Source organism: Sander lucioperca, chromosome 11 (genome assembly GCF_008315115.2).
Source record: "Sander lucioperca isolate FBNREF2018 chromosome 11, SLUC_FBN_1.2, whole genome shotgun sequence".
Lineage (NCBI taxonomy): Eukaryota > Metazoa > Chordata > Actinopteri > Perciformes > Percidae > Sander > Sander lucioperca.
Genome location: NC_050183.1, coordinates 13,826,767 through 13,854,349, shown reverse-complemented (window position 1 = coordinate 13,854,349; position 27,583 = coordinate 13,826,767). Strand labels below are relative to the sequence as shown.

The following is a 27,583-nucleotide window of genomic DNA, read 5'->3' as shown; positions in this document are numbered from 1 at the left end:
ACAACAGTAACGAGTAACGATGCAGCACATAAAAAAATCTATCGGAGTAAAAGTATTTAATTCATCGAAAATATGTAGCAAAAGTAAAAGTAAAAGTGGAAGTAGGAGAAAAAAATAATACTCCAGTAGAGTACAGATACAGCCTTTTAGTACTTAAGTAGAGTAGTGAAGTAGTTCTACTTTGTTACTATACAGCTCTGGATGATGTATTATCAGAGAAGCACAAGGAATTCATGCAAATAATCATATGTATGGTATGCTTCAAACTATGGAAGACGAGATGCTGTATGGTTATACGTATATAACAGACTGTTATAAAGGACGTCTGCAAACAGGAGCTCACTGAACGGAGGGGAAGTTTAGACCACAAACAGCTCCTTACATACTGAACTTGTGATCTAAACTTTCATTTCATTTCATTTATTTATTTATCTCGAACAATCAAGAATGTTGCAAGACATAAAATAAAACACAAACAATCAGAATCTAACAACAAAAAAACAAAATAAAAAATATAAAAGGGATTAATTCGAGAAGGAGCAGGCGGAAGCAAATAGCTCATTTGGTCCAGCCCCTTATTTCACAAAATCATATTATATAAAGTAAAATAGATATGCAAATACACACTTTATGAAGGACTCTATGCACTGGATGCACCTTCTTAGCAAATTTTGCACATTAGCACTGGTTTGTTCCTTATTTAAGCTTGTTATTGATTTATTAAGTATGTTTGTTTGTTTGTTTTCTGGTATGATATGTAGCCTACTGTTTGTCTAGTTATAACTTGTATTTTGTAAGACTTTAATAAAGCTCTATTAAAAGCATTATTATTATATGTTTAGTTTGGTTATATATCATATCTTGTTGGTGATTACTGGAGGGTGTGTGCTTTTGTGTTTTAATGTTGAGCAGACAAAGTTTTATTTTTTATTTTTTTATTTATTGATTCTTTTTATTTTTTATTTTTTTATTTTTTTATTTTTTTTTTATTTTTTATTTTTAATTTTTAATTTTTAATTTTTAATTTTTTATTTTTTATTTTTTATTTTTTTTATTTTTATTTTTTTTTTTTTAATTTATTTTTATTTTCTTTTTTTATAATTACTTTTATTTTTTATGCTTTTGTGTTTTTATGTTGAGCAGACAAAGTTTTATTTTTAATTTTAATTTTTTTATTTATTTACTCTTTCTATTTTGAATTTTTTAATATTTTAATTTTTTAATTTTTTAATTTTTTAATTTTTTAATTTTTTAATTTTTTAATTTTTTAATTTTTTAATAATTACTTTTATTTTTTATGCTTTTGTGTTTTTATGTGGAATGTTGGAGCAGGCAATGCAAGATTGTTTTGTGAACAGACAATAAAATCTTATGTTATTTTAATTTATTTCATTATTTTAGATTTTTTCTAACTTTTATATAGTTTTTTTATTATGTTTTTTATATAAAAAATACTTTTTTAATGTATTTATTTATATAAAAAAATTTCTTCATAGATTTATATTATAGAATTTATATGTATACAGAGTTGGGTAGGATAATTACTTTAAAATGTATTCAGTTACTGATTACAATTTGTTGAATTAGTAACGTAATCCATTAGAAGATGATTCAAACATTGAAAATATTGCAACTTACACAAACGTTATTTTTTCCCCCTTTAAATATTTTGCAGTTTGCATTTTAAGCAACTACAGAGAATAATTGTGTACTTTTACTGCTGAGTGTGTACATTTTTGGAGAATATGACCTTTGAATACCGGATACACATTCTTCACATTCACAATCTTCCACTGATGCGTCACCCGGAAAACATTTGCTCAGTGGGCTCCAGCTGGTTTGACGGTCCTTTGTTCTCTCTGAGTTCACAGAAAGTGTGATGCCATCAGAATGTTTTTTTAGAGCCCTTTAAATACGTCAGTGGCTTTTGATAAAGAAGACCCATGCAACATTTCAGATGCAAAACCAAGGGGGTCAGCTTCTCCTCGGACCGCGTAGCTCCAATGGCGCCGTTTTGATGCTACCAAGCCATCACCTCCCGTTAGCATCCCATTGACTGCCATTCATTTTGACGTCACTTTGACAGAGAATAACTTTACATCTGAAGAGTTTAAAGACTCTATTTGTCCGTTGTTTATTTCTAAAGAAACACGACAATGTATAAAAGGCTCCATTACCTTGTAGCTCACGTTATGGCTCCGTAGCAGACGTTTTTATAAAAATAGGCTAACGATTGGGTCATAACCACGAGACTTACTGTCTCATAGTAGAGGAATTACCGTATAGTACAGGAGAAGCTCTCAGGCAGTTTGGACTTCCATTAGCTGCTAGTGTAATTACTAATGTTAACTATCATTTTAGTGATCAATAATTAGCCTGTGTCTATGTTATCTCCTTACATATACCTACGCTCTCCGTCTCTGCTAGATTGGGAATGATTGAGATTTCTCTTGGCACAGCTACCAGAAGACTTCCAACTTTCAGACAGGTTGCTCACGTCACATCTACGTCTTCAAGCTCAGTTGGAGGCTGCTCAGTAACGCTCAGCCATCACCGGGAAAGATCTTCTAATATCCTTCACTGGTCTCCGTCCAGAGACACGGGACCTGTTGGTCCGTTATATACTGTCTATGTGCAAAACACAACCAAATTATGACAGCAAAGTCTATAAATAAAGTTTTTAGCAAAAAATTCAATGTTTCAAAACTTAAAAACAGTGATTGTGCCTAGGGATGCACTGAATCCAGGGTTCGGCTTCTGATTCAGCTGAATATTGGGCTTTTTGATGGGGTTCGGTGTCTGCCGAACCTTAGAATTTTTGTCCAGCGATCCCTACGCTTGCACTACGTGCGCTACGCTGGACGACGTAATGACGGCGCCGTTGATTACGGGAAGGTGTTTACGTAGGTGGAGCGTTCAATGCAGTAGGCTGTGAGGAAGTGGAAATGGAACTGGTGAGCAGAAAAAGTGTAGTTTGGCAGAACTTTCAGTCAAAAGAAGGCCATTCAAGTCCAGCTACATGTTCAATTTACAATGCTGATTTGTCTCGTTGTGGCGAGGACCCTAAACTATACACAACAACATCCAAAAGAATACGAGTTGTGCATGAAGGAATCTACAGACAGCAGCCGAAACACAGCAACTTCAGGTACAACAAAGGAAGGACAGTCACTGTTAAAAACTGGTGTTAACCAGAAGACCATTACCAGCTTTGCTAGCCCTACACCGAACAAACAGTGGGCATCAGATCACCCACGAGCCAAAGCCATTCATGCAGCAATTGGGAAAATGATAGCCACTGTCTTGCAGCCCTCTGGCATAGTGGAAGACACTGGATTCAACGAGCTACTCCATCTGCTTGAGCCACGTTACAAAATCCCCTCCAGGCGCTTTTTTACTGACAAAATCAACCCTGAAAAGTACGAGTCCATCACTTCCAGCGTACAAGCACACGTTGCCGAAGCACATGCTTTGGCATTTAATGCACTGCTATGGACGTTGTTTACTTCATTAATGTGTTCACTGTGTTCATGGACTGAAGATGGGACGAGGATTCAGCAGAATCTTAACCAGTGGATTCGGTATTCGGCCGAACCCCAAAAATCTGGATTCGGTGCATCCCTAATTGTGTCACAAAAACCCAGCTGAGTCGTAGTTTATCTACTGTTTTGGCTGGATTACTGTACCAAAAAACTACTAGGCCTATATAAACAACTGTGAGCACAGTGTAAACTTCAACAATGGCTGTAACCGCATTACTTCAAACCTCTGATATTAGCCGCTTTCCGACCAAGTAGTAACAGGAACGTAGTTATAGGAAAAGTCGACTTCTTAACAGATCTACTAACGACTCTCCCCCAAAAACGTTTTTTCCAATTGCATTCGCACTGGCCAAGTGGCCATGGGACTGGTAGGAGGGGTAAGGGAGTGATGTAAGCACGGCAACGATCTTTATAGCGTTAAAATCAGAAAACAAATACACCAAAAAAAGTATGAACTAAATACTAAATCTAATGTATATAGCATACATATAGGGTATCTCTTTCTCCCCCGCCTCTGCCTGCGGCGCTGTGGACGTGTGTGTGTGTGTGTGTGTGTGTGTGTGTGTGTGTGTGTGTGTGTGTGTGTGTTCTTGTTTAACTATATTCATGGGGTCCAAAAACCGGGAATACAGTATACTTGTGGGGTATGGACAGCTTTGTGGGGCCAAAATGCTGGACCCCACAAGTTTAAAGGGCTGTTTGAGGGTTAAGACTTGGTTTTAGGATTAGGGTTAGAATTAGGTTATGGTTAGGGTGAGGGTAAGGGTTAAGGTTAGGCATTTAGTGGTGATGGTTAAGGTTAGGGTAAGGGGCTAGGGAATGCATTATGTCAATGACGGGTCCCCACAAAGATAGTGAGACGCACTACGTGTGTGTGTGTGTGTGTGTGTGTGTGTGTGTGTGTGTGTGTGTGTGTGTGTGACGGCCGGCCAGCCACAGAACAAGCTTGTGGAGTTTAACTCCGAAAAGACAGTTGACCACAGGTTCCTGTTAATCTTATGATGGACATGTCTTGTGATATTTAAACAAAGGAACCGTCAACGGCGAAATAAAAGCCTCTTATTTACGAGACCTCCAGCTTACAGCAGGGTGTGTGTGTGTGTGTGTGTGTGTGTGTGAGACCGGTTTGAGAGACCTCCAGCTTACAGCAGGGTGTGTGTGTGTGTGTGTGTGTGTGTGTGTGTGTGTGTGTGTGTGTGTGTGTGTGTGTGTGTGTGTGTGTGTGTGTGTGTGTGTGTGAGACCGGTTTGAGAGACCTCCAGCTTACCTCGGGGTCTCTGAGCATGACTGGCCGAGCGACGAGCTAGCGGTCGGGGCAGGCGCCTGCTGGCTGTCGCCTCACTTCATGGAGCTTCTGAACTCCGAAAACTTTGAAGCAAATTGTCAATTCGGCATCAATTTTCGCAAGACTGCCTATATTCGAAATCTAAACAGTTAATTTCTCGCCTAAAACGTTGTCATAAGTGAAATAAGTGATGAATAAGATTGTCTCGTTGTTGGTCTGTCTGTACCGGAAACCTAACCCTCGTTGACATAGGTTCATACTCTGAAAAGGGAACAGAGAGCCTGCCCTGAAGTAGGAGCTGAAAGAGTTACAGGAACTCTGGCCAGAGGAACTTAGAAATCCCCAAATTGGTCCAGTCGGAACACGAGAAAAAAAGGGTTCTAGGAACTGCAAAAATCCCTCCGGTCGGAAACACACACTCGTGTACACTGTGGTTTGTGTCTATCCTACTGTCTACTTTATTCTCTTATAATGCCCATATTTAATGCTGTCTTTTTTTTTAACTGTATCCTTGCACTGCTATAGTTTTCATATTACTATGTCTACATTAGTCTCTTATATTGTCCATATTTAATGCTGGTCTCTAGACACCACCACCATGACACCCCCTCTCAGAGAGCACCTCACCACGCAGACTTAATCCCAGGGTCAGTCACTGTCCTGTCACTGCAAGCCTCTCATGCTTATACATCCCTTATAGTACATTACTGTGGATTTTTTATTTAGTATCTTTTCTATCTATCTATCTATCTATCTATCTATCTATCTATCTATCTATCTATCTATCTATCTATCTATCTATCTACTGAACAGGACAGACCAGACTAGTCTATACTAGATTTTAATTGTGCACATTGTCAAACAGTTACTCAATTAATCACACAAACAATCAATCACCAACATGGGCCCCACGTTGATAATCCAGCCTTCAGCTGTCACTGTCACACTTTTAACTATTTGCACTTTCTATCTTTGAGTGTGAATCGTTTTGTACGTTACTTTTTGGACACACATTTTAAATGATATCGTTAATGACAGAATACTTCTTCACCTGTCTGATTCTACTTCATTATATCATTCATCAGATCAGATCTGATGCCTGCTGCTGCAGACACAAATATATCTGACTGATGATGAATGATTAAATTGTTGATTTTCTGCATGGAGTCTGGTGGTGACAAGAGTGGAGTCACAGCACCACCTTCTGGACACCAGCGGTACTTACACATTATGAGAGAGCAGATCATCATCATTTCACTGAACTGTGCGTGTGTGTGTGTGTGTGATGTTATGAGGTGTGTGTGTGTGTGTGTGTGTGTGTGTGTGTGTGTATGTGTGTCTGTGTGTGTGTGTGTGTGTGTGTGTGTGTGTGTGTGTGTGATGTTATGAGGTGTGTGTGTGTGTGTGTGTGTGTGTGTGTGTGTGTGTGTGTGTGTCTGCGTGTGTTTGTGTGTGTGTGTGTGTGTGTGTGTGTTGTTATGAGGTGTGTGTGTGTGTGTGTGTGTGTGTGTGTGTGTGTGTGTGTGTGATGTTATGAGGTGTGTGTGTGTGTGTCCATCCACAAGGAGCCCGTTTCTTTTAAAACAATCAGTAATCTGACTTTTTATTTAAAAAAGTGTATTAATAAGGTTACCGTATGTTCGGTCCGTCGTTTTATTCTGAAAAACAAAACCTGTTTACACTGCTAAGCGGAAGCGTTGCAGAACTCTTTTCTGATTGGGCGATCACAGTTACGTTCGATGTAGCCAATGAGCGAGCAGTTTGTCTCTATATAAGGAAGGTTCTCTCAGTGAAGCGGCACATTCTGTCGATTTACACCGAAGAATAAAGCAGCAACAAGATGTCTGGACGCGGGAAGGGTGTCGGTAAGACCAGGGCGAAGGCGAAGACCAGGTCCTCCCGGGCCGGGCTCCAGTTCCCGGTCGGTCGTGTCCACAGACATCTGAGGAAGGGGAACTTCGCTCAGCGTGTCGGTGCCGGAGCCCCCGTGTACCTGGCGGCGGTGCTGGAGTACCTGACCGCTGAGATCCTGGAGCTGGCTGGAAACGCTGCCCGCGACAACAAGAAGACCAGGATCATCCCCCGCCATCTGCAGCTGGCTGTCCGCAACGACGAGGAGCTCAACAAGCTGCTGGGCGGAGTGACCATCGCTCAGGGCGGCGTGCTGCCCAACATCCAGGCCGTCCTGCTGCCCAAGAAGACCGAGAAGCCCGCCAAGAAGTAAACAACCGGAAGAAAACACAACTACCCAAACAAACGGTTCTTTTAAGAGCCAAACACACCCAACTAAAGACGGAGCTCCTTTGTTACCATGGTTACAGTTAGTGACGGTTGGTGACTTATTTACAACAGAAAGATTACAATTACAGATCAAATATTGAGATACTACAGGCTACATAGATGTATAATAGAAGATAAGACTATCATACAGCTATGAGACTTCTACTACTGTTGTACTTCATCTGTTTAGTTGACTGAGAAGCTGCCAAAAAAGCTAACAATCCAAACAAAAGGCTGTTTATAAAGCCTCACACGTCAAACTAAGTTCATTAATATTACATTTATTACAGGTTGTTTCACTTACAACAATAGAATTTGTTAAAAGAGAAAACTATGAATACTAAACATAATGTATAACAGGTTTAGTTTATTAGTTTATAATGTCGTGGACAGTCCCCTTTAATAAACTATGCAGTAAAAGGAGCAGCTTTAGCCTCAACGGCTAATTTCCAGCTGTAGTCCCCAGCCAGCTGACAATAGGCATCCTAAAATACAATGATTAACATATTACAATCAGTTACATTACATCTATAATAACAGCAGGCCTAAACAGAAAGGGTTAAAACATACAAGAAAGTGGCACACAAACAGACAAGCACAGATAGTGGCAATGGCATTAATTCAGTCCATGCAGTTAATACAATATGAAGGATCAAATCACATCTGACAGATTAATGTGCACAGTAATAGTTATCAGACTGCCATGTTTTAAGGTATTTAGTGAAGGTGGAATATGTATGTATATCTTTGATTGTAGTGGGCAATGAATTCCAGTTTTGTAATGCCGTGACAGAAAATGATAATTGGCCAAATGTGCTTTTCCTGAATGGAATTAGGTCACCTCGCTTCTGGTAATGTGACTGCTGTTGTTATATAGAGAAAAACAGGTGAATATTGAGCCATCTATTCCTTCCTAACATGCATGTATCAGAATGAGTTTTACATAATAATACCCGTAATTTAAACAAGATGAAGTCTAATAGATCTAATAATATTACTCTATTGCTGACATTTAGACAGAGACAGAGGAGAAAAGTGTAATTCTGCAGATAAATCTTAAATATTCCACAGGCTGGAGCGTGCAAACACTGATTAGTTTAATCTGTTCTGAAATAATAAACAATGGAAGAAACATTAATTCAACGTCTCGTGTTTAATTCTCTACATTTATATATTTGACATGTTCTAGTTCTCTCAGCTGCTGCATAGTTACATGTTTAGGAGTTCATTTGTAGGTGTACATATACACCAAACCAAATGTGATCAGTATAAATAGTACTGGGAATTGTAAGAACAGTAATGGTCACATTGTCAGTTTGAGAGAGAAATAAGTGCTCATGTACATGCTAAAATAATATTTAAACAAATTGTAATAAGTCCTTCTAATTAAACTATTTCATGCTGTGAACATATATGATAAATGGAGGAGAAGAGCTCTTTAAGGACGAGTGGGGGGCTCTTAAAAGAGCCGTTGTGTGGTTGATGTTGTTGGTTTAGCCTCCGAAGCCGTACAGGGTGCGGCCCTGTCTCTTCAGAGCGTACACCACATCCATGGCGGTCACCGTCTTCCTCTTGGCGTGCTCGGTGTACGTGACGGCGTCACGGATGACGTTCTCCAGGAACACCTTGAGCACACCGCGGGTCTCCTCGTAGATCAGACCGGAGATACGCTTCACTCCGCCGCGGCGAGCCAGACGGCGGATGGCGGGCTTGGTGATCCCCTGGATGTTATCACGGAGAACTTTACGGTGGCGCTTGGCGCCTCCTTTCCCGAGTCCCTTTCCTCCTTTTCCTCTTCCAGACATTTTCAGTTGAGATCGTTGAAACGAATGACTTGACGCTCCTCAAACGGCTGTATTTACGTTCTATCTGCGGACGTAAGAGAGAGCAGGTGACGTGCGTCTCGCTGGGCGGGGCCAAACGGCAGGAAGTTAAGACTCTTCCTTCTGATTGGCTTTGAGAAGTTTGAACACGTTTTATAACACAAATCAAAAGAGGACAATCATATCTTATTTCTGGTTGTACACATTAACTTAGTAGGTTTAGTAGCAGTGGTGTAGACTAATGTATTGTAGTGGGTATACTGTATTGTATAAATATCTCAAAAGTGAGTACACCCCTCATATTTTTATAAATATATCATTATATCTTTTAATGGGACAAATTACACTTTGCTACAATGTAAAGTATGAAGTGTACAGCTTGTTTAACAGTGTAAATGTGCTGTCCCCTCAAAATAACTCAACACACAGCCATTAATGTCTAAACCGCTGGCAACAAAAGGGAGTACATCCCTATGTTAAATTCCCATAGAGGCAGGCAGACTTTTATTTTTAAAGGCCAGTTATTTCATGGATCCAGGATACTATGCATCCTGATAAAGTTCCCTTGGCCTTTGGAATTAAAATAGCCCCACATCATCACATCCCCTTCACCATACCCCCACATCATCACATACCCTTCATCATACCCCCACATCATCACATACCCTTCATCATACCCCCACATCATCACATACCCTTCACCATACCCCCACATCATCACATACCCTTCACCATACCCCCACATCATCACATACCCTTCACCATACCCCCACATCATCACATACCCTTCACCATACCTAGAGACTGGCATGGTTTTATGTCGGTTAGTGACGATGACGTCCAGTCATCTAAGACATCCGGCTTACACTACCGGCTACCGGCTACGGTTAGCCTTTACATGACGGTTAGCCTAATAGCTGGTTTGATTTGCATTGGGAGATGATTTTATGGAAAGTACCCCATGCCAATCTTTGAAGACGACTTCATTTCCTGTATACTGAAACACTTTAATGCACCAATTTACGGTGTAAACACCTTTATTTATCCTATGTGAAGAAGAACAACATAGATGACAATTCAAAATATATCACAAATATAATGGAAAGTATGTTGTTGCATGTCATTGGGCATTTTTAAAGTGGGTATATGGAAATCCTGGAGCTTTCTTGATGGGTATACTGCGTCTATATACTATACTACACCACTGATTAGTAGGTAAAAACTGTCAGTAGTAGTAGTAGTATGTACATATGAGCACTTTCCACGGCTTCTTCATGTATGTAGAGGGGGAGGAGGGCTTCCTCCTTTTGTTCTCCTGAAGTCACCAACCATCTCTTTTGTCTGAGAGGTGTGAAGGACCAGGATGTTGTCCTTACACCACTCAGCCAGATGTTCCTCCATCTACCTGGCCTGATGTGTGAACAGCCCGTTCTACATATTCAGTGTAAAGAGCATTGACCACCGTCAAGTCTGGATCCAAAACAAAAGGACATACAGTCTTAATTTACGCGTGAATTGCCCAAAACAATGTTGTAGATTAAAATGTTTGTTCTGAGTTCTTACCGAACACTCAACCCTCCTGATGACCTCGGGTCAAATTTGACCCATTTTCAAAAAGTTTCTATATCAGAAATTTGGGTTTCTTTCAACATAATTTTCAAAAAAAAAAAGTAACGTGGAGGGTTCCCTACAATGCTTGTTATAAAGTAAAATGATCAGTTGACTACTTTCACTGAATTTGGGTGCTTTATTCTATTTTATAGCATTTGAGGGGAAAAATATCATAAAAAAAGTTGAGAAAAATGACAAAAATGTTGGAAAAAGATTCAAAACCATGGGGAAATAACACAAAAATGTCAAAAGCTGCAGTTTTGACCCATTCTTGCCTTTCTTCATTGCTTTTTTCAAAGATTTTGTCACTTTTTTCAAAATTTGTCGCATTTTGGAATTTTTTTGTCCCTTTTGTCGCCCTAGTGTTGCATTCCTTCTACTGTGTTTTTTTTCCAAAGTTTTTAGGGCTTTTTTTTTTAAGTTTGTGTCTCTTTTTCTATTTGTATTTGTTACTATATTCGACCTATTCTTGATAAATCAGTGGTCCGAATGACTGGTCTACAACATGCTCAACCAACAAAGCTCAGTCTAAAAAGTTTGTAATAACAATATAAACAATAACCTGTAGATTTTAATCTATTCAGGCTAAAATATATTTGCACCGGCAGAACCAGCAGCATTGGCTCTGCACAGCACTGCTATAAAGTGAACTATTTTACTACACAAAGTGGCAACTAAACATGAACCCAAACAGCAGAGAAGGTGTTTACATACTGCAAGACATAGAATAACTTACAGACAGAAATAGCACATGTAACATATGCTTTGTGCATTCATAACAGCATTGTTGCTTCAGGACTATCAGTCCTTCCAGAAAAATGTGGAGTTTTTTTGTGATTGTTGAGGGCAAAAATCCTTGATTATGCGGCACGTTTTTTTTAAAAAAAAAAATGCGATGGAATATGCGGGATATTTATTCCCCTTTGCGATGTAGAACTTGCAAAAACTGCGGTTTCCTCGTGGCTTCATCGCGGGGCTTGCAGCTTTTCGATGACGTTCATGTCTCGTAATTACGTCACTTCATAACGTTCCCATGGCAACAGGGGAAAACGGCTGCTCTTGTGTGAAGTAAACGCAACATTTTTCAACTTTCTGCTAAGATATGTGTGACTTTTTTTGCAACTAAAATGCAGGGATTATGAAATCATGCAAGCCCCGCATATTTTGCGCGTAAATCGACAATTTATGCGGCGAAAGTGCGGCGTATTTGAAAAAATGCGGCCCCCCGCATAAATATGCGGACTTTGGCTGATTATGCATTGAATTATGCGATCGTATAATCACGTTTTTCTGGAGGGACTGGACTATGGTCAGATCATGGCTATGAATAAAAAAACTTCGAGCCAAGCATTGTTTGAATTATGAAAGATATAATAAAAAGTGGCCGGCAAAGAGCCAAATCTTAGACAGTGTATGGAGTTTACGGCAGTGACAGGATCTAACACAGACCTCATTATTCTGGGGGGGTCGTGACTCTATCTTGTTTTCTGTCTGTTCAATTTCTGTTCAGCTCTTACGTTGGTTTATGTAATAAAAGACATTAGACCATCAGTCAACGCTGACCTGTTTCAACTGGATACTTATAATCTGTTTTTAAAAAACACTGGCATATATTAAAAGTCTGGCCCTGAACTTTCATCTACATCTACCTTTTAACATCCACCTCTGTTTGTAACAAAATCGGGGGAAACGTACAAGAGGATCAATATTGAAGGCAAGACCTATATAGCCTCATTGTGAAATGTAGGGCGGTTTATTTCTGTTTGCGCATGCTCAGTCTCAACCACAAAGCTCAGCCAATCCTCTGCGCGCAACAGCACACTTAAATTTGCATAGAACGAATATAAGTAAAGCGGCCGGGGTGTGTTTGAGTCAGTCGTTTCAGGAGACCCTAAACGAAGTAAACATGCCAGCAGAAGCCACCGTCAAAGCGCCCAAGAAGGGCTCCAAGAAAGCCGTGACCAAGACCGCCGCCAAGGGCGGCAAGAAGAGGAGAAAGAGCAGGAAGGAGAGCTACGCCATCTACGTTTACAAGGTGCTGAAGCAGGTCCACCCCGACACCGGCATCTCCTCCAAGGCCATGGGCATCATGAACTCGTTTGTGAGCGACATCTTTGAGCGCATCGCCGGTGAGGCCTCCCGTCTGGCTCACTACAACAAGCGCTCCACCATCACTTCCCGGGAGATCCAGACCGCCGTGAGGCTGCTGCTGCCCGGGGAGCTGGCCAAGCACGCCGTGTCTGAGGGCACCAAGGCCGTCACCAAGTACACCAGCTCCAAGTAAACTGGCCCGCTGTTACCAAGACAACACAACGGCTCTTTTAAGAGCCACACACTCATTCTACTAAGAGCTCGGCTTTCACTCTATAAAGCAACTTGTTTAGGCAACCATCGCACAAATGTGTATATACACAGATAAAGATGTATATATTTTCATATATACACACATGTATGTATATATGTGTGTATATATACACACCATAAGTTCTGTCAGGACAATAAAGAGGGACATAACATGGGTTTGAGTGTGTGTATATGTGTCCATATGTATGTGTGTATATATGTGTGTGTGTGTATATATATATACGGACACATATATACTCAAACCCGTGTTATGTCCCTCTTTATTGTCCTGACAGAACTTATGGTAGATTGAACACCGTCTCAAAATCCTTTATCTTTTTAGTAGGCTACAAATAAAATATTCAACATAAATGTGTAAATAACGTGTATTTCATACTAGGCTTCATTACAGCTCCAGATGGCCGACACCAGCTCCCAGCTGTTAGAGTTTACGGTGACCCGGCCGCCTGGCTGGGAGACTGGGCCGTTGATAACAACGCAGGCCGAAACACGGAGGAAATACTGGCATTAGCATTGTTGTCACAAAACATAGTATTTCAACTTAGCATGTCACTCTGTTGAACGCTCAGAAATAGCCTCCACCCTCACACTGAACAAAGTCAACCACCACTGTTCTGCTCATCTCCCTCATGTCTATTTCAATTTCAATTACAATATGGGAAAAACTGTAAACATATGTCGGAAAATAATTGGCACTGACCTCAACAGCATTGGGTATGTGTATTAGGCCAGAGCCACACAGAGGGCAACGGCCATTCTGGCTAACATCACTCACCCACTACACTGGCCTCCTACCATCAGGAAGGACGTATACCTTTCGGAAACGTGCCCGGTCTAACAGATGCCTGAGATCATTTGTACCATCAGCTGTTGGGTTTCTCAACAAACTATAGGTCATCTGCCATCCCTGACCATTTTTTCATTTATTTGCGTATAGTGTATATGTGTATTTATGCTCTTATCTATCTAGTATCTAATGTTTTTATGCGTTTTTGTGCAAATGTGTATGTGTTTGCTATCTGTTGTGAACCAAATTGCCCCTTGGGGACATTAAAGACATTTGAACTTCAACTTTATTGACATGGAAAAATATACAGCATACATTTTCTAACTATCACTCCATTCACTTAGATCAGTGTTTCTCAAATGGGGGTCTGTGTCCCCCTAGGGGTCCTCTGGAGGACTGTTTTTCAGTTCCAAGGCCATTGTACCTCTTTATATAGACTTTTTCTACCAAAAATGTGACGTTTTTGTTGCCTTCTTTGAACCTATTCCTTCTTTTTTTTCTTGCTTTCTTGAATTTTTTGTCACTTTTCTAGGTTGTTGTAAAACACATAAGAGTGTAAGAGTTTTTACATAAAGGAACGCAGCATTCACAATTTTTTTGTTAGTATTTGGGTTTTTTTCTGTTTCTTTTATTGTGCAAAATAGGTTCATTTTAACTCAAAAAGACAAACAGAAAAGTTGTGAATTTTCTCTTTAAAACAAAGGCCTATAATATATACCTTTTCTCTCTTTTTTCTGTGGATACTCAAATGATCGCCTCAAACACAAAAGAAAGAAGGAAGTAGGAGTCTTTCTGTGGCCGTTATTCAGCCGTTGTGCGAGCGGTTAAGTTTGAATTCCCTTTGTCCAATAGTAACTCAGCTAGAGCGCGCGTGTCACCCGGCCTGGACCAATCAGCGCCGCCGTGGCTCCGGCAGTTCCTTTAAAAAGCCGCTGTTCTCCGTCTCCCGGCATTCTTTCTTTAGCTGTGAACACAGAGAAGACAGAGAAACTGAAATGGCCAGAACCAAGCAGACCGCCCGTAAATCCACCGGAGGAAAAGCTCCCAGGAAGCAGCTGGCCACCAAGGCTGCCCGTAAGAGCGCCCCGGCCACCGGCGGAGTGAAGAAGCCTCACCGTTACAGGCCCGGTACCGTGGCTCTGAGGGAGATCCGTCGCTACCAGAAGTCCACCGAGCTGCTCATCCGCAAGCTGCCCTTCCAGCGCCTGGTGAGGGAGATCGCTCAGGACTTCAAGACCGACCTGCGCTTCCAGAGCTCCGCCGTCATGGCTCTGCAGGAGGCCAGCGAGGCTTACCTGGTCGGCCTGTTCGAGGACACCAACCTGTGCGCCATCCACGCCAAGAGGGTCACCATCATGCCCAAAGACATCCAGCTGGCCCGCCGCATCCGCGGAGAGAGGGCTTAAACTCACTCAGCACCACAACACACTCACAAAAAGGCTCTTTTAAGAGCCACAACACAAACACTTAAAGAGCAAACTCTCCTCTATTCATGTATGTATAATTTGTATTGACATATTTGGGAAAGGATTTAATTCTCAGACCAGTTTCAGCAGTGTTATTGTGACTTATAAGTTTTATTTTAATGTTGATAGTTAGATATGTATGAAATTGTGTAGACCAACAGACAACTACCATATATCTGTTAAGTGTAGGGTAAGTGAACAGTAAATTAGGTACACATCAACACGCACTGAGTGTTTGGCCTATTCCAAGGGGTTGGATAAAATCATACAAATGGACAGTAACTAGACTAGATTCAACTTTATTGTCATTGTGCAGAGTATATGTATGTATTGTCATAAGTACAGAGACAGCAAAATGCAGTTTGCGTTCAACCAGAAGTGCAAAAAAAAAAAAGCAGAAAAGTGCAATATGATATACAAGTATAGACAGGACAAGAAATATAGTGCAGTGTTATAAGAGCAGAATAAATATGGCTATGTAAAATGAACAGCATGTACAGATATGTGCAATGTAGTAGCAGTGACATTATACTAGTAAGAATAATATAGATATATGCATTGTATTAACAGAATATATAGTAATAAAAACAGAATAAATATGGATATTCTGTATGAATCATAGACATATGTGCAGTATGTACAGCTATGTGCAGTGTGGTAACATAAGAATAGTAAGAATAAGTATGTGCAGGATGGATAGTATGAAGAGCAGTATAATATGGCTATGCATAGGTGTAATTACAGTATGTACATGATGAGGAAATGAATGAAATAAGAGGGAATGTTACACTGGCTGACCAAACATTGTGATGCTGAAGTGAAATCAGCTTATTATAAGCTGATTTCAGCAGTATTACCAGAGCAAGTTTACACTTACATGGGATTGGCCTCAGAAATAAACAATAGAGCAAAGTACTGCAACAGTTGGAAACATACTGTACATATAGAATATAAATATTGCAATAAAAATATGTAAAAAACACCTTATAAGATACGATAAAATAGACTTTATTAATGGGAATTTTCTGTGCTACAGCACATTAAACATACATCAGAATAACACAAATACACATTAAGTAGTGACAGAGGGGAAACAATATACATAAAGTATAAGAAATGGAAAAAAAATAGAATTAGTTATAATAATAATAGTAATTAAAACAACCATATTTATACAATAAACATGCACCCTTATATAAACAGACAGTATATAAACAGATATATAGATGAGTAAGGTGCGGATGAAAAGAAATGACATATATATATATATATATATATATATATATATATATATATATATATATATATATATATATATTTGCCCTAGGATTAGCTACAGTAATGTCCACATAGTGTGTGTTCCATGCTGGTGCTTAAAAAAATAAATGCTAAATGTACAAGTTGTAAAAAGTAGTTTTTAAATTTGGGCTGGAATTTGGGGACAAAAACCTTACATCACACATTATGACGAACCATTTGCTTACTTGAGATGGTTACGTTAGGTCTTAGTTAAGTATCCATTGTTGTTTTGGACACTTCACGTGCAAATTCAAAATGTATGTCCTTTTGTTTTGGATCCAGACTTGACGGTGGTCAATGCTCTTTACACTGAATATGCAGAACGGGCTGTTCACACATCAGGCCAGGTAGATGGAGGAACATCTGGCTGAGTGGTGTAAGGACAACATCCTGGTTCTTCACACCTCTCAGACAAAAGAGATGGTTGGTGACTTCAGGAGAACAAAAGGAGGAAGCCCTCCTCCCCCTCTACATACATGAAGAAGCCGTGGAAAGTGCTCATATGTACATACTACTACTACTACTGACAGTTTTTACCTACTAATCAGTGGTGTAGTATAGTATATAGACGCAGTATACCCATCAAGAAAGCTCCAGGATTTCCATATACCCACTTTAAAAATGCCCAATGACATGCAACAACATACTTTCCATTATATTTGTGATATATTTTGAATTGTCATCTATGTTGTTCTTCTTCACATAGGATAAATAAAGGTGTTTACACCGTAAATTGGTGCATTAAAGTGTATCAGAATACAGGAAATTAAGTCGTCTTCAGAGATTGGCATGGGGTACTTTCCATAAAATCATCTCTCAATGCAAATCAAACCAGCTATTAGGTTAACTGAAATTAAACCATGCCAATCTCTAGGTATGGTGAAGGGTATGTGATGATGTGGGGGTATGGTGAAGGGGATGTGATGATGTGGGGGTATGGTGAAGGGTATGTGATGATGTGGGGGTATGGTGAAGGGTATGTGATGATGTGGGGGTATGATGAAGGGTATGTGATGATGTGGGGTATGATGAAGGGTATGTGATGATGTGGGGGTATGGTGAAGGGTATGAGATGATGTGGGGGTATGGTGAAGGGTATGTGATGATGTGGGGGTATGGTGAAGGGTATGAGATGATGTGGGGGTATGGTGAAGGGTATGTGATGATGTGGGGGTATGGTGAAGGGTATGTGATGATGTGGGGCTATTTTAATTCCAAAGGCCAAGGGAACTTTATCAGGATGCATAGTATCCTGGATCCATGAAATAACTGGCCTTTCAAAATAAAAATCTGCCTGCCTCTTTAAGGACAACATCCTGGTCCTTCACACCTCTCAGACAAAAGAAGATGGTTGGTGACTTCAGGAGAACAAAAGGAGAAAGCCCTCCTCCCCCTCTACATACATACATGAAGAAGCTGTGGAAAGTGCTCATATGTTAGAGAGAAGACACACCAGCGCGATAATCGGCCATCAGACCGTCTGGCGAGGTCGGTGACTCGAGTCTGTTCGGTGTGTTCCGTGCCGTCGGCCGTCCGAGGAGCCGTCGGCCTTAATTTTGGCCGACCTGACATGCTCAGTCAGAGACAGGGCAGTCGGGACTCGCCCGGAAATGGCGAGCAGATGAACCGCTCAAAATCTGACGAAAATCTTTTAAACTGACCTTTGTTGATCTGAAATGAAGACAGATTCAGCAACTGCACGGCCTATTTCTCTCTTAAAATGTTTTCAGAAACACGTTTCGGTGAACTATTTTAGTCCAATATGAGATCGTATTCTGAACGAGCCGCCATGACAGTCTGGCTGTGAATTTCCGGAGAAAAAAGACCCACGTGACGCGTTCGTCCAATCAGCTGCCGGTTTTCATTTTCTGGTAAATAATCAGACTGTTAATGGAAACTGTCGGTACACGATCCGTTCTGCGCATGCGCAAAATAATACTGTTTTACCGAGGATACGACCTGCACGATCTGTTCCACGCTAGCCTATGGCTAGCCTCCACCGGGAAGCTAATGTTAGTTTAGCTAACAGCTAATTCGGCTAACCGCTAGCTGACAGCTTGATTCAGTCTAAAATAACGTTAACTCAATCGTGCAGGCAGAACGGATCGTGTACCGACAGAAACAATACAGAGCAGCGCCGCCTGGGCCCTTAGACTGACTTTGACATCCTCTGTAGTCAGGAGCTCAGACTGAGCACTTATAACGGTGTCGCTGATGTGTGTAATATGTGGAACAAAGGACTGAGTGTAATATCTATTGGGGAAAGTAAAGCTGATGGTGTTGGTATATTTTTTTTAAAGTGCCCATATTATGAAAAAATCACTTTTTCTGGGATTTGGGGAGTTATTTTGTGTCTCTGGTGCTTCCACACACATACAAACTTTGAAAAAAATCCATCCATGCTGTTTAGAGTGAGATACGGTTTCTGAATGTGTCCTGCCTTCAGTCTCTGGGTGAGCTGGTCAAAATCTGCACGGCTTGTGACGTCACAAGCTGAAACGAGCTGGCTAACCGCAACCATTAGCTCGTAGCGTTAGCATGCTAACGCTAGCATGCTACCTCGTTCTCAATAGCAAAGCACTGCTACAACACACACAAGTTCACCATAATCTACAAAAGAACTACTTCCATGTGCGCCCTCATTTAGAAGTCTCCCAGCTAATCCTGCCTTGCAACTGACTGAAGTTGTAGAAACAGCCTTTCTTTTACTGTCTATGGAGCTAGCTAGCTGACATGATCTACATCTGAGCTACTGGGCATGTGCAGTGCAATCAAAGATAGTCCAGAAGAAGAAGAAGAAAAGAGGTCTCACTCTGTAGCTAAAACAGAGACCAGCTGAAAAGAGGATCTGCAGCAGTGAGAGAGAGCGGTGCAGTACAACGAAAATATGGTGTTTTTTGAAAATTAAACCATGTAAACCTATTCTGGTACAACCTTAAAATACAATTATGAACCTGAAAATGAGCATAATATGGCTGCTTTAAACGAATGATGTTGCAATCCGAAGAAGAGATATAATCCCAGGTAGATTAGGCTACTAATGATTGATGGTTCTTACAGGGGTGAAAAATATCAGGTCATAAATGTGTACACTGCTCTGGAAAAGAGTAAAAAAATGTGTGTTGCGCTGTCATATAAATCTGTTATGTATGTATCAATGGAGAAAAAAAAGAAAGGAAGATGGACTCACTGCAACACATGAAGACCTGATACAAAAAAAATCCTGTGAATTGTTTGTCTAAAACTGTGGAAGACCAGATGTACAATGTTTCTACAGCAGACTGTGATAGACAGTCACACTGTGTGTATATAACTCACAGCACTTTATGAAAGATCTTGGACTTTACACACTTGATGCACGTCAGACACCGCCTACCAAGAGCCTGGGTCTGCTGAGGCTTCTCCCTAAAAGGAGTTTTTAAATTAAACTTTTTTAACACTTTAAGACTCCTATACATCACAACTGCACTGAATGCACCTTGCACAACCTTGCACAATAGGTGTATCTACATCCTATCATTACTAGTCAAACAGTTGTACATTTTATTTCCAAATCGTATATATTTTAAAAATTGCTCGTGTAGTATTCTATTATTCCATGTATATTGTTTCCTATTATTTAATGTTTACTCTGTATGTGTGCTGTGTGTCTGACATTTTGCTGCTGCAACACCGTTATTTAATAAAAATCTATCTATCTATCTATCTATCTATCTATCCATCTATCTCTCTCTCTCTCTCTCTATCTATATATCTATCTATCTATCTACCTCTCTCTCTCTATCTCTCTCTATCTCTCTCTCTCTCTCTCTCTCTCTCTCTCTCTCTCTATCTATCTATCTATCTCTCTGTCTCTCTCTCTCTCTCTCTATCTATCTATCTATCTATCTATCTCTCTGTCTCTCTCTCTCTCTCTATCTATCTATCTATCTATCTATCTATCTATCTATCTATCTCTATCTATCTATCTCTCTGTCTCTCTATCTATCTCTCTGTCTCTCTCTCTCTATCTGTCTCTCTCTCTCTCTCTCTCTATCTATCTATCTCTCTCTCTCTCTCTCTCTCTCTCTCTCTCTCTCTCTCTCTCTCTCTCTATCTATCTATCTATCTATCTATCTATCTATCTATCTATCTTTTCCTCGCCACTGTCACACTACATGCTTGCTCTTGGGCGAATTACTGTAATTGTTGGGTCTTTGTAAATTATAGATTGTGGTCTAATCTTGTTATGATTTGATACTATAAATAAAATTGAATTGAAAAATTATTACATTTAGCACATTATGCAGTGGTTTTTATGTTATTACATCTACTGTATTTATAAGCTTGTATTGCATAAACTTTAGTAAACTCCATCAGTTAATGTGTACAACCAGAAATAAGATATGATTGTCCTCTTTTGATTTGTGTTATAAAACGTGTTCAAACTTCTCAAAGCCAATCAGAAGGAAGAGTCTTAACTTCCTGCCGTTTGGCCCCGCCCAGCGAGACGCACGTCACCTGCTCTCTCTTACGTCCGCAGATAGAACGTAAATACAGCCGTTTGAGGAGCGTCAAGTCATTCGTTTCAACGATCTCAACTGAAAATGTCTGGAAGAGGAAAAGGAGGAAAGGGACTCGGGAAAGGAGGCGCCAAGCGCCACCGTAAAGTTCTCCGTGATAACATCCAGGGGATCACCAAGCCCGCCATCCGCCGTCTGGCTCGCCGCGGCGGAGTGAAGCGTATCTCCGGTCTGATCTACGAGGAGACCCGCGGTGTGCTCAAGGTGTTCCTGGAGAACGTCATCCGTGACGCCGTCACGTACACCGAGCACGCCAAGAGGAAGACGGTGACCGCCATGGATGTGGTGTACGCTCTGAAGAGACAGGGCCGCACCCTGTACGGCTTCGGAGGCTAAACCAACAACATCAACCACACAACGGCTCTTTTAAGAGCCCCCCACTCGTCCTTAAAGAGCTCCTTTCCTCTACTATTATCAATGTTTATAATATGAAATAGTTTAATTAGAACGACTTATTACAATTTGTTTAAATATTATTTTAGCATGTACATGAGCACTTATTTCTCTCTCAAACTGATAATGTGACCATTACTGTTCTTACAATTCCCAGTACTATTTATACTGATCACATTTGGTTTGGTGTATATGTACACCTACAAATGAACTCCAAAACATGTAACTATGCAGCAGCTGAGAGAACTATAACATGTCAAATATATAAATGTAGAGAATTAAACACGAGACGTTGAATTAATGTTTCTTCCATTGTTTATTATTTCAGAACAGATTAAACTAATCTGTGTTTGCACGCTCCAGCCTGTGGAATATTTAAGATTTATCTGCAGAATTACACTTTTCTCCTCTGTCTCTGTCTAAATGTCAGCAATAGAGTAATATTATTAGATCTATTAGACTTCATCTTGTTTAAATTAAGGGTATTATTATGTAAAACTCATTCTGATACATGCATGTTAGGAAGGAATAGATGGCTCAATATTCACCTGTTTTTCTCTATATAACAACAGCAGTCACATTACCAGAAGTGCCGCACGAGGTGACCTAATTCCATTCAGGAAAAGCACATTTGGCCAATTATCATTTTCTGTCACGGCATTACAAAACTGGAATTCATTGCCCACTACAATCAAAGATATACATACATATTCCACCTTCACTAAATACCTTAAAACATGGCAGTCTGATAACTATTACTGTGCACATTAATCTGTCAGATGTGATTTGATCCTTTATATTGTATTAACTGCATGGACTGAATTAATGCCATTGCCACTATCTGTGCTTGTCTGTTTGTGTGCCACTTTCTTGTATGTTTTAACCTTTTTTGTTATTATAGATGTAATGTAACTGATTTTAATATGTTAATCATTGTATTTTAGGATGCCTATTGTCAGCTGGCTGGGGACTACAGCTGGAAATTAGCCATTGAGGCTAAAGCTGCTCCTTTTACTGCATAGTTCATTAAAGGGGACTGTCCACGACATTATAAACTAGTAAACTAAACCTGTTATCGTCTGTTATACATTATGTTTAGTATTCATAGTTTTCTCTTTTAACATATTCTATTGTTGTAAGTGAAACAACCTGTAATAAATGTAATATTAATGAACTTAGTTTGACGTGTGAGGCTTTATAAACAGCCTTTTGTTTGGATTGTTAGCTTTTTTGGCAGCTTCTCAGTCAACTAAACAGATGAAGTACAACAGTAGTAGAAGTCTCATAGCTGTATGATAGTCTTATCTTCCATTATACATCTATGTAGCCTGTAGTATCTCAATATTTGGTCTGTAACTGTAATCTTTCTGTTGTAAATAAGTCACCAACCGTCACTAACTGTAACCATGGTAACAAAGGAGCTCCGTCTTTAGTTGGGTGTGTTTGGCTCTTAAAAGAACCGTTTGTTTGGGTAGTTGTGTTTTCTTCCGGTTGTTTACTTCTTGGCGGGCTTCTCGGTCTTCTTGGGCAGCAGGACGGCCTGGATGTTGGGCAGCACGCCGCCCTGAGCGATGGTCACTCCGCCCAGCAGCTTGTTGAGCTCCTCGTCGTTGCGGACAGCCAGCTGCAGATGGCGGGGGATGATCCTGGTCTTCTTGTTGTCGCGGGCAGCGTTTCCAGCCAGCTCCAGGATCTCAGCGGTCAGGTACTCCAGCACCGCCGCCAGGTACACGGGGGCTCCGGCACCGACACGCTGAGCGAAGTTCCCCTTCCTCAGATGTCTGTGGACACGACCGACCGGGAACTGGAGCCCGGCCCGGGAGGACCTGGTCTTCGCCTTCGCCCTGGTCTTACCGACACCCTTCCCGCGTCCAGACATCTTGTTGCTGCTTTATTCTTCGGTGTAAATCGACAGAATGTGCCTCGTCATTGTGAGAACGGTTGCTATATAGAGACGAGCTGCTCGCTCATTGGATACTTCGAACGTAACTGTGATCGCCCAATCAGAAAAGAGTTCTACAACGCTCCCGCTTAGCAGTGTAAACAGGTTTTTCAGAATAAAACGACGGATCCATACGTTAACATTTTTAATACACTTTTTAATAAAAGTCAGCTTACTGTACGTTTTAAAAGAAACTTTGCATTGCAGAAGGTAGGATGTAACATCAGTCACACTCAGACACTGAATATTATATACAAATAACATACTATTTCTTTAAAATATATTTTAATTTAAATGTATTAATCCTTTACAACTTAAATAACTACTGCCAGAAATACAATTGAAAATGCAGCCAAATGTGTGTTTTGTTTTCAGAAAACAAAAACATAACTTGTATCTGTATTCAATTTCACTGGCAACAAAATGTAAACAATGATGCTTTTGAGCTATTATTTTGAAGTTTTGATCACAAAATGGCTGTCAGGCCTGTCAGACCCATATACTGTTAATATTAATATTAACAGTCTATGGTCAGACCCAATAATCTGGAGCTAATTTCCTGCCACAACTTAAACAAAAACGTGTTAAAATAAATAAAATACGTACCTATCAAACAAGTACACAAGCTATTTTGATTACATCATGCTTCAGAAACAAATAAGCATGTCTTACAAGTAGCCTACGAACAAATATATCCCACAAAGACAAAAAAAAAAAAAACCATCAAGTGACTTTTGAAACACTTCCGGGTAGACAAATGGCCGTTTATTTAAATTGTGGAGATATGTGAAATATCAGTAAACTTCGTTATTTCTGTAGTAATTTTCAGCCGTAACTGTAACATTTAAAGAAATAAAGTTAACACTGAGGTCTGACCTGTAACATCTCTGACACATCCACCAAAACGAGAGAAAACATATGGGGCCATCCACACGGAGACGTTTTTTGGTGCAAACGCACATGTTTAGCATCGTTTGGGCCCGTCGTCCACACGAATCCAGTTAACGCACTGCCTGAAAACGCACTTTTTTGAAACCTGGTCCCAGGGTGAAAAAATTCGAAAACGGCTCCCTTTTGGCTTCATTTGGACGGCGAAGCCGCATAGCCTACTTATCGTATCGATGATGTCATCGCTACACCCCTCGACCTCTTACCCGCGGCCACTGACACACACGACTGCGGTGAAGCTATAAGCGAGCATATCTTCATGGTCAAACAAGCTCACTTCATCTAAATACTTGTCTAAATAAATGTCTCTGCTCCCCGACACTTCCCTCTGCTCTGCCGGTCCTGGATTCTACACAAGATATATTGCTAACGTTATGTAGCTAACATTAAACATCGCTAAAGCAGCTACATTACGTTAACGTTAGCTGCTATGGTTATCTGTTTATAAAGTGGAAGTAGACAACTTATCAACTAGCTAGCTAATCTGTCTGCTTATTAACTCCTTGAATGGATTATAGTAACTTTTACCACGGCTTATTGTAGAAAGGCTACCGCAAGAAAAAGGTGTAGATTATCAAAAAGACATTGGATCATTGATGTTTGTTTGACTGCCGATGTTAGCTAGTTAGCAGAGCTAACGTTAGCGCGCTAACGTTAGCTCTGCCAGCTAGCGCGCTGCAATCATGTCCGATGGCAGACAGAATAGCAAAATAAAAAGCATTCCAACAGCACATTATACAACGTAAACAAAGACGTTTTCTTGCGGAGACCTTTATAAAATGAGGAGTGGTGAAAGTTATGTAGTGGAAAAATTATGTTTAAGCATGATTCTTTATATTTTTGTCTTATTTCTGTTTTAATTTGTCTCACAATGATGAAGGTTTTTTTTCTTCTCTTATTCTCACATGTTGAAAGTAAGAGTCACCAAGTCTGGGAACGTAATGTGTACGCTGAACAGATAGGGACTACAAGGTCACCCTAAACTATCTGTTATTTCTCCGTGGATAGTTGAGACTTCTCACATAGTTGAGATAAAGGGATGTCTAAACTTTGGGGTAGAAAGTGGTACAGAGGGGAAGAAGTGAAGTGGCTCCTGATTGTCTGACTGTGTTTGATTGTAAGAAATGTGTGAGTCATGTTTAGAAAAGAGGGGCATGCCTTGTCTATCTCACTGAAGATGCATATATACTGTGTGCTTTCTCTCATTCGTTGAATACACTTTCCCACTGTGCTGTTGTACTTGTGAAACCGTGTTCCTATATTTGCAAATATAAATAAATACTCAAAGACTAAACTTTGGATTCATTCTCAGTAACTTAGTTTCATTTCTTGTGTTTCTAATCTACCCTCCTGCTGTTAACAAGAAAACTTCCACTACAGTTATTATAGTCCATGGATGTATTAAGAGAACGTTAGTGTAGCTAGTCATGTTATGACGGGAAGTGGAAGTTAACTATGCTTGTCTTCTCCTTGTTTTGGTGAATTTCTGTAGCAGAAACAGTGCCTGGAATATGAAGTAGCGTGTTGAGTCATTTACAAATGGATCCGTTTGGACGCAGCAAAGGCGTTTTTCCATTAGGCCTACATGGTACCTGCTCGACTGGCCTCGACTCTACTCGCCTCGACTCGACTCGACTCGACACACTGTGCGTCCGTTTTCCATTGCAGATTTTAGTCCCGCCTCAGCATGGCTGGTCGTCTTGCCGGCTTGACACACACACCAGCGCACAAGTATAAACATCAGGCCACTTAAGCTTGTTTTACAGTTCTGTGGAGGCTCCACGCAGAGCTTTCGCTGTAGCCTGTGTAATATGTGGCCTGATGTATACATTTGTCAGCTGGTGTGTGCGTCGAGCCGGCATGTGTGTGTGTAGTTAGGCTACGGCGAATGCTCTGCCTGGAGCCTCCGCAGAACTGAAACAAGCGGCGCCGCAGTAAACTGCCGTGACCTAACGACACAGACAGAACGTGGAAGGTGTGTGTTGTTGCCAGAAGACAAATTTAGTTTCTAAAGAAGCTGGAGGCAGCAAAAAATACACAGCTGGCTAAACTGTTTAAAAATAGCGGGTTTGTTCAGGACACCCCCGTCTGTCGCTTTCACGGCACCTTTTCGGCTCGCCTCAGCTCGCTGGGAACCTCGACTGAGGAGGTACTAAAAAAAGTACCTGTTAGCAGGTACCAGGGACTTTTTTTCATAATGGAAAACCAAAAAAGGCGAGTAGAGTCGAGGCGAGTCGAGCAGGGAAAAGCGCCATATTCTTCCAGGGAAGGTGTGGACGTGGCCTCAAAGCACGTTGCACGACTGTTGCACATCCTTCCGAGGAAACACGTCAATCTTTTTTCAAAATCCTAAAATCTCAGCCTGATATTGCACTATTCCTTGCCTCTCTTTTGTATATTTTTATTTATACCGTACACTATTTTCTGTTATATTCTTACCGTCATCGTGTTGTACTTTGAGAGCAAAGATTACTGGAGTAAAATTCCTTGTTTGTCTACGCAAAACTGGCCAATAAAGTTGATTCTGATTCTGATTCTGAACAGTAAATACCTGTAATCTGTAACATCTGATAGTGCTGTAATATTATTATTTTCTCCCAGAATGCATTGCCATTTACAGTATGATGCTGTATAACATTAAAACAGTAAGATACTGTGAGATTGGAGCTGTAAATTTACATCAAAGGTTTACAGCGTGGGCAAGATTTCAATGTTTTTGTCCCTTTTTCTAAGTTTTTGTCACCTTTAGATGTTTTTTAAAAACATTTTTGCCGCCTTTTTCAACGTATTTGTCACTTTTTCCATCTTTATTTATTGCTTTCTTCTATATCTTTGTCGCTTTGTTGATATTTTTGACACTTTTTTTGACACTTTGAGCGTTTCTGTTGCTTTCTCTCGACGTTTTTGGCCAAATCCTTTATCTTTTCTTTACCCCTAGCATTTACCTGTACTGTACCGCAAGCACAAACACTGTAGTGTTGTGATGCTGCAACATTAAAATGTCAGAGCGAGGTGCGTTGACGCTGCAGAGAGCAGAAACCTGACCTGGCCTGAATGTGTGTGTTTATATGTTTGATGCAGCACAAACAGGCAGATTCTGTCCCCTTTCTCTCAGTTTGATGTCTCTTGTTATTGATGCTGAAGCAATTACACGCCTCGCTGCTTCAGTTATGAGTCATAGCACGCAGATGACTGCCGCTCCTGCCGCGTACGCGTCTGCACAAATCTGCTGTGTGATAGGGCGGAGGAGCTGCCTGCAGAACAGCGGAGGGAAAAAAAAC

General features: G+C 40.5%; 6 protein-coding genes and 1 long non-coding RNA gene across 7 annotated transcripts; 5 read left to right on the top strand and 2 right to left on the bottom strand.

The window, feature by feature from the left end:
• Positions 1 to 40: 40 nt before the first annotated feature.
• Positions 41 to 19,672, top strand: LOC118496209. Its single transcript, XR_004898710.1, has 3 exons — positions 41 to 206; positions 5,651 to 5,654; positions 19,662 to 19,672. It is a non-coding gene; the product is annotated as an uncharacterized LOC118496209 (long non-coding RNA).
• On the top strand, positions 6,640 to 7,177 carry LOC116059120 (late histone H2A.L3-like). Its single transcript, XM_031312081.2, has one exon. The coding sequence runs from the start codon at positions 6,668 to 6,670 to the stop codon at positions 7,049 to 7,051; it is 384 nt and encodes a 127-aa protein (XP_031167941.1). The 5' UTR covers positions 6,640 to 6,667; the 3' UTR covers positions 7,052 to 7,177.
• On the bottom strand, positions 8,532 to 8,951 carry LOC116059124 (histone H4). The gene has a single exon (XM_031312086.2). It carries the CDS (start codon positions 8,910 to 8,912, stop codon positions 8,601 to 8,603), a length of 312 nt encoding a protein of 103 aa, XP_031167946.1. The 5' UTR covers positions 8,913 to 8,951; the 3' UTR covers positions 8,532 to 8,600.
• Positions 12,409 to 12,874, top strand: LOC116059121 (histone H2B-like). The gene has a single exon (XM_031312082.2). The coding sequence runs from the start codon at positions 12,448 to 12,450 to the stop codon at positions 12,823 to 12,825; it is 378 nt and encodes a 125-aa protein (XP_031167942.1). The 5' UTR covers positions 12,409 to 12,447; the 3' UTR covers positions 12,826 to 12,874.
• LOC116059118 (histone H3) lies at positions 14,665 to 15,145 on the top strand. Its single transcript, XM_031312079.2, has one exon. The coding sequence runs from the start codon at positions 14,688 to 14,690 to the stop codon at positions 15,096 to 15,098; it is 411 nt and encodes a 136-aa protein (XP_031167939.1). The 5' UTR covers positions 14,665 to 14,687; the 3' UTR covers positions 15,099 to 15,145.
• Positions 19,673 to 21,005: 1,333 nt separating the features above from the next.
• On the top strand, positions 21,006 to 21,435 carry LOC116059125 (histone H4). Its single transcript, XM_031312087.2, has one exon. The coding sequence runs from the start codon at positions 21,044 to 21,046 to the stop codon at positions 21,353 to 21,355; it is 312 nt and encodes a 103-aa protein (XP_031167947.1). The 5' UTR covers positions 21,006 to 21,043; the 3' UTR covers positions 21,356 to 21,435.
• Positions 21,436 to 22,781: 1,346 nt separating this feature from the next.
• On the bottom strand, positions 22,782 to 23,319 carry LOC116059119 (late histone H2A.L3-like). Its single transcript, XM_031312080.2, has one exon. The coding sequence runs from the start codon at positions 23,289 to 23,291 to the stop codon at positions 22,908 to 22,910; it is 384 nt and encodes a 127-aa protein (XP_031167940.1). The 5' UTR covers positions 23,292 to 23,319; the 3' UTR covers positions 22,782 to 22,907.
• Between the last annotated feature and the right edge of the window lie 4,264 nt (positions 23,320 to 27,583).

Coding starts and splice junctions, on each gene's coding strand:
- LOC116059120 (XM_031312081.2), top strand. CDS start 6,668: ATGTCTGGACGCGGGAAGGGTGTCGGTAAGACCAGGGCGAAGGCGAAG.
- LOC116059124 (XM_031312086.2), bottom strand. CDS start 8,912: ATGTCTGGAAGAGGAAAAGGAGGAAAGGGACTCGGGAAAGGAGGCGCC.
- LOC116059121 (XM_031312082.2), top strand. CDS start 12,448: ATGCCAGCAGAAGCCACCGTCAAAGCGCCCAAGAAGGGCTCCAAGAAA.
- LOC116059118 (XM_031312079.2), top strand. CDS start 14,688: ATGGCCAGAACCAAGCAGACCGCCCGTAAATCCACCGGAGGAAAAGCT.
- LOC116059125 (XM_031312087.2), top strand. CDS start 21,044: ATGTCTGGAAGAGGAAAAGGAGGAAAGGGACTCGGGAAAGGAGGCGCC.
- LOC116059119 (XM_031312080.2), bottom strand. CDS start 23,291: ATGTCTGGACGCGGGAAGGGTGTCGGTAAGACCAGGGCGAAGGCGAAG.